This window comes from Echinops telfairi, unplaced genomic scaffold (assembly GCF_000313985.2).
Source record: "Echinops telfairi isolate 266 unplaced genomic scaffold, ASM31398v2 ScPeMD7_7416;HRSCAF=8454, whole genome shotgun sequence".
NCBI classification, from domain to species: Eukaryota; Metazoa; Chordata; class Mammalia; order Afrosoricida; family Tenrecidae; genus Echinops; species Echinops telfairi.
Window position 1 is genome coordinate 2,048,799 of NW_022111316.1, and position 11,439 is coordinate 2,060,237.

General features: G+C 39.7%; 1 protein-coding gene across 1 annotated transcript in view; it reads right to left on the reverse strand.

Moving 5' to 3' along the window:
- Positions 1–8,011: 8,011 nt before the first annotated feature.
- The window catches only part of MS4A3 (membrane spanning 4-domains A3), an 11,015-nt gene continuing 7,587 nt past the window's right edge, over positions 8,012–11,439 (reverse strand). The window contains exons 5-6 of the mRNA XM_045297050.1: positions 9,215–9,316; positions 8,012–8,093 (exon numbers count right to left, since the gene is read on the reverse strand). Of these exons, the coding sequence (XP_045152985.1) occupies positions 8,061–8,093; positions 9,215–9,316 (135 nt within the window). The 3' untranslated portion in view covers positions 8,012–8,060. The remainder of the gene's footprint in view (positions 8,094–9,214; positions 9,317–11,439) is intronic.

Sequence of the window (11,439 nt, forward strand, 5' to 3'; positions counted from 1 at the left end):
AAAGACTCCATTGTCTGCTAGCACATTAGACGATGCATTGCTTCTGAGTGGTGAGAGAAGGAGTCTAAATCCTCTTGGAATGGCAAAGATGGGACACTGGAAGCATGAAGGCTCATGAACTCAGTAGTGTCCTCTCAGCAAATCTAAATGCTTTAGGATGGCATAATTACACAAATTAGAGTTGGAAGTAAACCAATGTTCTCTTCGAATAACACGAACATAGCAAAACTGAACACACATGATATTCACAGATGGTATTAGCTTCTTTCCATTCAATCTAATTATATATGTGTATATATGTATATATATATCATATTTGGAGCATATTCTAAAAGTTTTTAAGAAAAAATGACTAAAATTTGATCACATTTTCTCATAAAAAAGATTGTGTGGTTCATCATCAGAAATTATAATTATAAAAATCATCTTAAATAATTTTAATAAGCATATAGATGCTAAAAATCGTACCACTAATTACCTGTCTTGCCTTTCTGGAATCAAATAACATTTCTCCCTTTTCTATAGGAAACAAAGATATGGGCTTGAGCAGCTGAAGGAGGAATTAATGAACGTAACCTGAGTGCATAAGGAGGCGTGGTGGCCCAATGGTTAAGCAATCAGCTGGCAACTGAAGGTCGGTGATTCATGTCCACCAGAGGCTCCACAGGAGACAAGACTTGGCAAACTGTTCTCATAGAGGTGACAGCCTAGGAAAACTTATGGGGCAGTCTGTTCTGTCCCAGGGGGCGCTATGAGTTGAAGTCAACTCGATGGATCACAAAAATAGCAGCAACCAATGTGCTATTGGAATAAACAAATAAAGTTAAAGCTTCATGTCACATTTCTGCTCTTGTTGCTGAGCATGCAGAGGGGAACACCATGGCCCCAGCCCTGGGCCAGGAGAGCAGAGCAAAGAGAAGCAATGTCACATTTCTCATTATGCAGAAAGTTGTTGGAACGTGTAGGTCCTAACAGTGCTACTTGATGGAGATGAAGGAAGGGTTTTTTTAAATCATTTTATTAGGAGCACATACAACTGTTATCACGATCCATACATACATCAATTGTGTAAAGCACATTTGTACATTCATTGCTCTCATCATTCTCAAAACATTTCCTCTCCACTTAAGCCCCTGGCATCAGCTCCTCATTTTCCCCCTCCTTCCTGCTCCTCCCTCCCCCATGTGCCTTTGATAATTTATAAATTACTATTTTTGTCATATCTTACACTGTCCGACATCTCCCTTCACCCACTGAGGGAAGGATTTCTAAAAGATGTTGCCATTTGAGTCAGGTCTTAAAAAAACAGATTCAGGAGTTTTGACCGGCTTTCCTCTTGCTCAGATAAAACATCCTGCATCCTCTAGGAAAATCTCTGAAGGAGGAAATGTTTATGATGCTTCCTGTTGTTGTTCAAGGGGCCCTTTTATCTCGGTGGTTAAAGCATTTGCCTGCTAACACAAAGGTCAGTGCTTTGAACCCATCAGCCACTCCACAAGGGAAAGATATGAGTGTCTCCTCCCAGAAATGTAACACATAGCCTCAGGAGCAGTTTTGCTCTGTTCTTTAGGCTCTCTATGAGACAAAATCAACTCAAAAATTGTGGGTTTGGGTTTCAATTCCCTGTGGTTGAGTGCCATCTAGTCTATTTTGACTCTAGGAAACCCATGTGACAGAGTTATTTCCCCATAGGGTTTTCCAGGCGGTTAGTTTTGTGCAAACACATAACCAAGTCTTTCTCATGGAGCGGCTCTGTGGGACTAAACTGCCCACCATTCCGTACACAGCTCACAGCTAAACTGTTGTGATGAGGGCTCCCTTATGGTGCTTCCTGGGAGTATATATAATGGCTCATTATGTGTGTAGCAAATAAGCGGGAATCAGGAGAGATTCAGATGGGAAACAGATTGAGTATGGTCTGGAGTGTTTGAACAAGATGCTATTTTTATGGAGAAATTCAACAGAAACTTATAACTCCAGACTTTCCGATCTCCAAATTGTTTCATATCCCATTTTCACTAGCACTTTCTTTCTACCCGCTTCTGTGTTGTTGATCATATTCCAGTTCCACATTTTGACCGCCTTCCTCTTCCATCTTTTACAACAAAGAACATTTGAACGTATGACGAAATGATTCTGTGGTGTGTTACCACAAATTATCAAGACAGCACCGAACTGTCCCACTGCCTGAAAGGAAGAGATAATCGAGCAAACTTTCCTCCCTTATCACATGTACTTCCTCCTCTGATGTGCCTGCGGGTGCAGTTTGCCCACCACCCACCTCCTGCTTCCTCTTTTTTGGCAAGCCAGGCTTCTTCCCTCAATTTCCCCAGGGATCAGTGATGAGCTTGCATGAGTGGTGCAAACCATTAGGCACTTGGCTGCTAACCAAACATTTCTGGTTCAAATCCACTCAGATCTGCCTTCAACGAAAAGCCAAATATCTACTTCCAGAAGATCACAGCTGTTGAAAGTGTTAAAGAGCAAAAATGTCACTTTGAAGCCTAAGGTGCACTTGATACAAGTCATGGTACTTTTGATTTCTTCACATGCATGTGAAAGTTGGTCAACGAATAATGAAGAGTCAAGACCAATTGATGCATTTGAAGCATGGTGTTGGAAAAGAATATCAAATGTACTATGAATTTACAAAAGAGCAAACCAATCTGTATTGGAAGAATTACAGCCAAAATGCTTTTTAGAATCAAAGATGGCAAGATTTTGTCTCACATACTTCAGACATTTTATCAGGAGAGACCAGTCATCGGAAGAGGACATAATGCTTGGTAACGTACAGGATCAAATAAAAAGAGGAGGTCATCAACAATATGTGCACCACTTCTTTGGTGAGTGGTAACTAAGGTCTTTAAAGCTTGTAACTGGTCACTAGTGAAGAAAATCAAAGGCAAATGGAAACAAAGGCTCCAAGGAGTAATGGACCACAAGAACCACAGCCTCCATACCTCTGAGACCAGGAAAACGAAATGGTGACCACTGCTGACTGCTTCACAATGGTTCTAAACAGGAGGTACTGGATATAATGAGAGAAATGTGCAGGTGTAACGATTGGATAGAGATGGTGGAGCCCTTGAGACAATGACCCTTAGGCACCTTTCAGGTCTAGCCCTACGACTCAACTTTGAACCCAATGATGGACAGACTTGTAGGATAATGCCAGAGAAGTGCACGCTCATTAAAACAACCAAGTGTACGATATCAAGAAGGCATAATTTTCACAGGAATAAAGCTTAGAAAGATGGACAAAATGGAAAACACAGGGAGGGTGTGGAAAGTGTATTACTGCATGATAAAGATTGTCAATAATCTTATTAATCCAATGTGTATGAATTGTAGGATGGAAAACAAATTTTCTCTGTAAACTTTCAACAAATGAATTTTGCTTTATGCGTAGAAATTGTTCAATGGGAAACAAATGTGCTGTGTAGACTTTCACTTGAATCACAATAAAATGTTCCAAAAACTGATTCCAGCCCTGGAAACACCATGGAGCGGTCTATCCTTCCCTCTGGGTCACGATGAGCTAGAATTGACTTGACATCAACAGGTTTGGTTTGAAGAATGGAGGAGCAACTTGGGAACAGATATAATTATCCATTGTACACCAAGCACCTTGTCCGGTGCATGCACCTAGGAGACCACCTTAGTTACATAGTTCTGCTAAAACAGAAATACCACAAGTGGAAGGCTTTAACCACAGAAATGTATTCTCTCATGGCTTCCAAGGTTAGAAGTTCAAATTCAGGGTGGCAGCTCCAGAGGAAGGTTTTCTCTGTGTCAGCTCTCCAGAAAGATCTTGCCTCCTTTCAAACTGTGGGCTAGAGTTCTGTGGAGATCTACATGTGTTTGGGCATCTGTCTTCCCTTGGATCTAAGAAATTCCAGGCACCTGAACCTGGATCTCCAAGATGCACTCCACTCTCAACTCTTCTTTGTTAGTAGCAATACCTTCCTTCTGACTCATCATTTCTCTCTCCTTTCATCTCTTGTAAGATAAAAGCTGTTGCAGCTAAACTCCCATTGCAGTCAACCAAGGTTCTGATAGGACTATGTGCTGCACCCCATGCTTAATCCTTTTACAACTCATTGGTTTATCACTACTAGGGCAGTAAATTATTTAACTCTGTTGTTGTTAATTGTTATTGTTGTTCTTGTTGTTGTTAGGTGCCATCAAGGTGATTCTGACCCATAGTGACCCTACGCACAGCAGAACGAAATGCCGGTCAGTCTTGTCACCATCCTCACAATTGTTCTGCGTTTTAGCCCCTTACTGCAGCCACTATGTCAATCCCTCTCCTTGAGGGTCTTCCTCCCCTTCAATGGCCCTTTACTTTACGAAACATGATGTCCTTCTCCAGGGACTGGTCTCTCCTGACATGTCCAAAGCATGTAAGATGAAATTTCGCCATCCTGGCCTCTAGGTAGCACTCTGGCCATACTCCTTCCAACACAGATTTGTGCTTTTGGAAGTCCATGATACTTTCAATATTCTTCAGCAGCATCACAATACAAATGTATCAATTCTTCCTAGGTCTTCCTTATTCAGTGTTCAACTTGCATATGCATATGAGACAATTGGAAATACCATGGCTTGGGTCAGGTGCACCTTAGTCCTCAAAGGATTTAACTTCGTTGTGGAAGTAGAGTCTTGTGAATGACAGAGCAATCTTCTCAGATCACATCATGCCACATTACATGGTTACCAAAGCAAAGGATCAGGAGGCAGTCGAGTTGGGCCATGCTGAAGATATTCTCTAAGTTATTGTTGAATTGATATTTAAGAAATAAACATTAAATTATAAATATATATAGAACAAAGGTGATAAATTTTTAGTGGGCACAAACGGTTTTCCCTTGTTTACTAACTAGAAAATTTGGTGGTCTGAACTCACCCACTGGTACCATGAAAAAAAGACTTCAGACAGGTGATGGCTGTTATTGTAGTTGGGTGTTATCATCGCAACCCATATGTGTGGGGATGATACTAAGGACGTGTGATACTAAGGATGTGCACAATGGGCCCACTAAGTGCAGATTTGTCATTCGATAGTTCAGTTGAAGAGGTCAAGAGAGGATGCAATAGTTCATTTGGTTGGTTTTCTCCTTAAACCAGACATACAACGGGGTACACCCCCTCAAAAAAGGATTTTTTTCAAAGCTATCTATTTAATTTTTTTTTACAAAACAACCTTAATCGCCTTCAAAGCACTCCCCATTACACTGCAATACATTTGTCAAATCTGCGATGCCATTCTTGGAAACGTTTTTCAAACACATCTGTTTGATTGGCTGATAGCCCCTCCTTTATTTATTTATTTTCATCTGTTCTGCATCATCAAATCGCTGTCCTTTCTCCATTTGAGGAAACAAAAATAAGTCACTCAGAACAAAGTGAGATGACTAAGGTGCATGGGCTATTTTTGCCAAAAACTGGCACACTGAGATTGCTGCATGAGCAGGTGCCTTGTCGTGGTGATAAAACTTGTCCCCCATCTGCAACAAATCAGGCCTTTTTTGGTAACACACTGTTATGCAATCTTTGCAGAACCTCTAAACAGAAAGCTTTATTAACAGTCTGATCTGGTGGAACAAACTCCAAATCCACTACGAGTCGATATTTTTGACCAAAGTTGATGGATGTTGAGAACAAGGTTTGTCCTCAATCAACATTTCACCTCTTTTTGAAACAAGAAAGCCACACATCCACTTGCATTTTTCCCAAAGCGCTGTCATTGTAAGCTGTATTCAACATCACAACAGTTTTCCAGCATATTTCCTGAGTAGGAAACAAAATTTCACAGCTGCACTCTGTTCTCTTAAATTGGCCATCACAAAGAATAATGTTTGAGCAAAACTACTTGTACAAAAAAAAAAATCACTATGACCAGAGTGAACCTTCCCAGGTGACACCACTGTGTTCACTAACTCAGATCAAGTTGCTTGATGCTCCCCTAGTAGGAAAAATGTATGCTAGAAAAGCTCCACTCCTCCCAGTGTAATTCCGGTTTGGGGGGAATACTCCCTTGTAATCTTCAAGGAAAAACAATGAATCCATCGTTTCCCTTGGTAATCAGGATCAATCGCAGCACTCAATACAGCAACATCCTTCTTTGCCTGCTGATCTCAAGGCATGAAAAGTCCATAGGGCCAGGAGGTATTCTTAATTTTCAGTTCAGTGGAATCAGCAGTGCATTTCCAAGTTGGATCATTCCTCCCTTTAGAACTAAGATTTCCAGATCCAAAGGACATAGGGTTACGGGGACAGGAAGCCCGAATGCTTCAAGTGGGTCACTAGGAGTAAAGGTGAGTTGTCCCACTTTAATTTACCTCATTTGGTTCCTGGAGTCATGGATCTTGGGTATTGGAGAAATAGCACTATATATTGCATGTTGACTTAGAGCCTCAAAAAGCCTCCTAGAGAACAAAGTCACAAAGCTGCAAGGTATTACCACCTAGCTGGTACTGGAATTGTTTCTTTAGAAGACCACCCCATCATTCATTCTATCTAGCCAGCTGCTTCCAGATTATAGGGAATATAGTAAGACCAGTGGATTCCATGAGCATGGGCCCATTGCTGAACTTCATTACTGTGAAGTGAGTTCCTTGATCTGAGGCGATGCTATACAGGATACCATGCCAGTGGACAAAGCATTTTGTTAAGTCCATGGATAGTAGTTTTGGCAGAAGCACTGGAAGGTAAGTTCATACCCAGAGTAATTGTCTATGTTAGTAAGAACAAAACGCTGGTGGAGAAATCTTTGCATATGTTATAAGGAGCTGAGAGTATGACTATGAACATTGTAGATGACTCCGTTTAAAATATAAAAGGATAAAAATAACTTATACATTATAAATGTATGTATGTTAGCAGGAGATTCCTAAAGCACGCCCCAATACATAGCAGAAGTTTTAGCAGCAAACCTTGAAAAGATGACGTGGAAGTTGTTGAAGAGTCTAGAGCGGCGGTTCTCGCCCTTCCTCAGGCCGTGGCGCTTTCATACAGTTCCTCAGGTGGTGGTGACCCCCAACCATAACATGATTTTCTTTTTCTTTAATCGTTTTATTGGGGGCTCACACAACTCTTATCACAATCCATACATACATCCATTGTGTCAAGCACATTTGTACATTCATTGCCCTCATCATTCTCAAAACAATTGCTCTCCAGTTCATAACATTATTTTCATTGCTACTTCATCACTGTAATTTTGCTACTGTTATGAATTGGGCGACCCCTGTGAAAGGGTCGCTTGACCCCAAGAGGGGTCACGACCCACAGGTTGAGAACCGCTGGTCTAAAGGGGCCACAATGAAAGTATGAGGATTTCTTCTATATCTTCACCAAGCAGCTGACCACAGTCCCACATCCATTTTAACAGCAGTTACAAAGTTGGCACCACCAGTACCACATCATCATTAATTAGCTTTGATACTATTTCATGTTACTTTATTTTCATTTAACTCTCATAGTAACTAATGACATTATTGTGTCTATTTTATAGTTGAAGGAATACAAGTCAAAAAGATTATGTAACTTGTGCAAATTCACACAGAAGAAGTGGTAGCGTCAAATTTCTTTCTAACTCTGAAATGTTAAAGTTCTTGGTCATGACTCCTTTGTTTCACAGGGGTCACTATGCGTCGTAATGAACTTGACAGTGGGTGAGTAGTGTCGTTGGAAATTGATTACTAGAGAGATTTACAAACGTGTAACCTGCTGTCCTTCATCTTCGAAGGTAGCAGATAAATGGTTAAGAAGAATGAGAAATAGTCTGGCAATCACTTTGGAAGAACCATCATAGAAGTTACAATACTGAGGGTCTGGTGAAAAGATATCATGTGTCCTATCTGTCTCACACTGAGATTAAAGTTGGAATTTAAGACCTTGAACAAACATTCGAGCTTCTCATAACTAGAACCAGGATAGCATGATGGCATTTCATGGACTTGTGCTCTCCCAAATCAATGAAGGAAGTTCTGAATCATTAGAGGTTAGAAGTTGAATTTCCTTGCTCTCAAAATTATTTTTTTCTGAGACATGCCTCATTCCATAGCACTGAGATGTGAAGAAACTGCCTGAAAAATAAAGCAACATCAGACTCCAAGCATTGACACAATTCTCCCTTCCCCCACTCACTGTAATTATCAGTATCACCACCACCAATAATATGGATTGATTGAAATGAAATATGAGCATATATATTTTATACACACAAACACACATGGCTGCATCTCATGCCAGCTAGTGGAAGAAAGTTCAACTAGAGGGGAATCTTGTCATTTTGCTTTGCTAAGGGAAGCCCCAGGAAGTGAAACTAGTTAATGAACTTGACTAATAGCTGATTATTAGGAAGTTCAAGGTCACCCAGAGGTGCTTTGGAAGAATGGTCTGGTGTGCTAGTTCAGAAAAATCAGCCACTGACACAAATGCAATTGCCATTAGTTAGACTGGACTTGATAGCAATTGGCGTTTTGTTTTTTGTCTTTTTTTTTTTTAAGAATCATTTTATTGGGGCTCACAATCCATACATTCATCCATTGGGTCAAGCACATTTGTACATTTGTTGCCATCATCATTCTCAAAACATTTTCTTTCTACTGTGAATCAGCATCGACAGTGCATTGTTTTTGTTTTTTTGACCCATTTTATAATTGATTCTAGTTTTTACGTACTCCTGGCTTTCTTTTTGATGGATGTTTTTCTCTTTTATTGGGTCATTATTGCTGGGTCTCTTTTTGTTTGGGGTGTTTGTTTTGTATGGTGAATTTATGAAGAGAGCAACTGGATGCATAATTATTTGAGGATAAGGAAGTTGAGGTTGGGGGATAATTAATAGTAATGGGTAAAAGAAGCCAGGAAGTGTTCCAAAGTTGATGAAGGTGATGATTGCACAATCCTCCTTAATATAACTGAACTATGGAATTGTGGGATATGTTAATTATAGCTCAATTAAACAGTTTTTAAACTGTATGCTCTTAAATAGTAAATACAGAGTTTCCTCTTAGAATTTCATATTGGGATCCTTGTCTTGCCTTTAATCCAACATTTTCATTCATTTAATCTGAGACTTCAGGAATTCCACAAATAATTATCACAAAAAAAGGTTTCTTCTAGTTCCTGAATCAAGCAAAAAACCTTAAACCTTAGAGAGGGACTTGCAGACCATATGAATTATTAGTGATTTAAAAATACTCACCGCTTTTGATTTACAACAGTTTGCTTTCAACCACATGGATGAGACAAAGATGCTTATGCACAATTCCAGCAAGGTAAAGATCAGCATTAGAGACACCAGGCCCTAGAGGAGATGATACTTCATATCAAACCCAAGAGATATATCCAGGGAGAATACTATTGACAAGAAAACAAACCACAGTACCTCCCTCCCATAAACCCTAGAGAGAGAAATTTAAATTTAAGTTTAAGATACAAATACACAACACTTTTAGAAGGGATACACTCCCAGTCTGAATACTTGGGTATTTTTCCTGGAGAGAAAAATATTGTTTTTTTTATATCAACTCATGTTACATAAGAGAAAGAAGTTATAGAAGCAAAACTCTGAAACTATCATTAGCCCATTGTCATCAAATTGATTCCAACTCATGGTGACCCCCCTGTGCTACAGTGTAGAACAACTCCACAGGGTTTTCTTGGCTAGAATATTTATAGAAAGGGTTCACCAGGCCTTTCTGACACAACACAACAGGATGGGCTTCAACTGCCAACCTTTGGTTAGTAGGTTGGTAGTAGTGAGTGTAAAGACCTCCCAAGGACCTTGAAACGATCACTTACTATCCACCAAGTTGAAGAGCAGTAAGCTAAGGAGAGGAGGAGTAGGCAGACCAGGTCAATGGACAAAAATGCCATGCCCCACCCCCATAATTTTGGTATTAGTGATTCCAGTGTAGTCGATTACTTACTTAATATGGTCCTTCTAGCCATAGTCCTTAATTTTGTGGTGTACTGTAAATTCTAATCTCTACATCTGTTATGCTGTGAAGCAAGATTAAAGTGAGATGTATGTTGAGTTTCCATTTTATCACTCCCCTTGGTTTCCTTAAGAGTACAGTCTACAGATTAGGTGTCATTTCTGATATCTGTGTTAAAATGAGAATTTTCGGCTTGAAGTTATTCCTAATTGAGAAAAGCAGGAAGCTGGGGTTAAGTAACTGACTGAAACTAGACCTAACGTGTCTAGGAAAAGGAGAAGTGGTCCTCTACCTAACCTTTGACATCAGAAGGCAAACACTTCACTTCTAACAAAGCCCTGAAGAATGGGCAAGACAACATCTTTGTGACCTCCCCACATTGCTTCCTAATTGAGTATGCACGAAAGGCAGGAGATGAGTCACCAGATGATGAACACCCAGACAACAATCACTGTACCCAGGATTCATGTAGTCATTTTGACCTAAGAAAGTCAACTTTTAAAAAGTTAACTCTCTCGCTCTGGATTCTGCATCTGGTTTGCTTCCACCTGACCTCCAATTTGGGGGACTTGAGCTGGCAGCCTGTCACCTGATTCAACAGTGTCCACAGCCTTGTGCATCAATGGTGCAAATTTGTGTAAAAGAGGAGAATCCTCCAGAAGGCCATCTGGATGTCAGATTTGGGATTTGCTAGCCTCCACAACTACAGATACATTTCCTTAACAACTGTGAGTTCTGTGAGACATTGCAGCAAATTGCAGATCCCTGGGATGTGAGCGGTGACAGGTGAGAAAAGGTTTGGTGGCTGCTACCAGGAGCGGTGGCGTGGTAGAACACTTTGGAAAAGCCAAACAGTCAGATGGTCTTTAACTTCTACCTCCTTGAGACTAGCCTTGTAAGAACCCTTCTCATGTAAATTATTTTTGAAGTCATGTAGAGGTTTCAGAATCTGGGCGATCCCTACAACCTAAAGCCCTCAGGCTGAAATCTTAAACACAAAATAAAACCCTTGTTATTGTGGCACCTAGAGGGACAATTCCAAATTTCTCTGGAAGGAAAAAGCCACAACCACCAAGAAAAATCAGATGCAGAAAAAATAAATTTAGATAATTAAAAATATAATAAAGAAAACAAGTCAATAATCTTGTAAAAGTAGTGTTAGCAACCAGGAATACTACAAGTGAGTCAGTAAAATATACTTCATATATTATCATGGATAAAGTGAATAAATTTGAAGGAAAATTTTAACTTCTAAATTAATCACACACGAGGTAAAATACATAAACACAAACAAAATTTTTAAATAATAATTTCAGAAGGTGATTAAGGAACATGCCAATTAGTCATTATTTGAAATTTTCTTTCTATACAGTTGGGGTTTTTTGTTTGTTTGTTTGTTTTTTGTTTTTGTTTTGTTTTTCTCTTTTTTTTTTTCTTTTTTAACATTTTATTAGGGGCTCATACAACTGTTATCCCAATCCATACACAC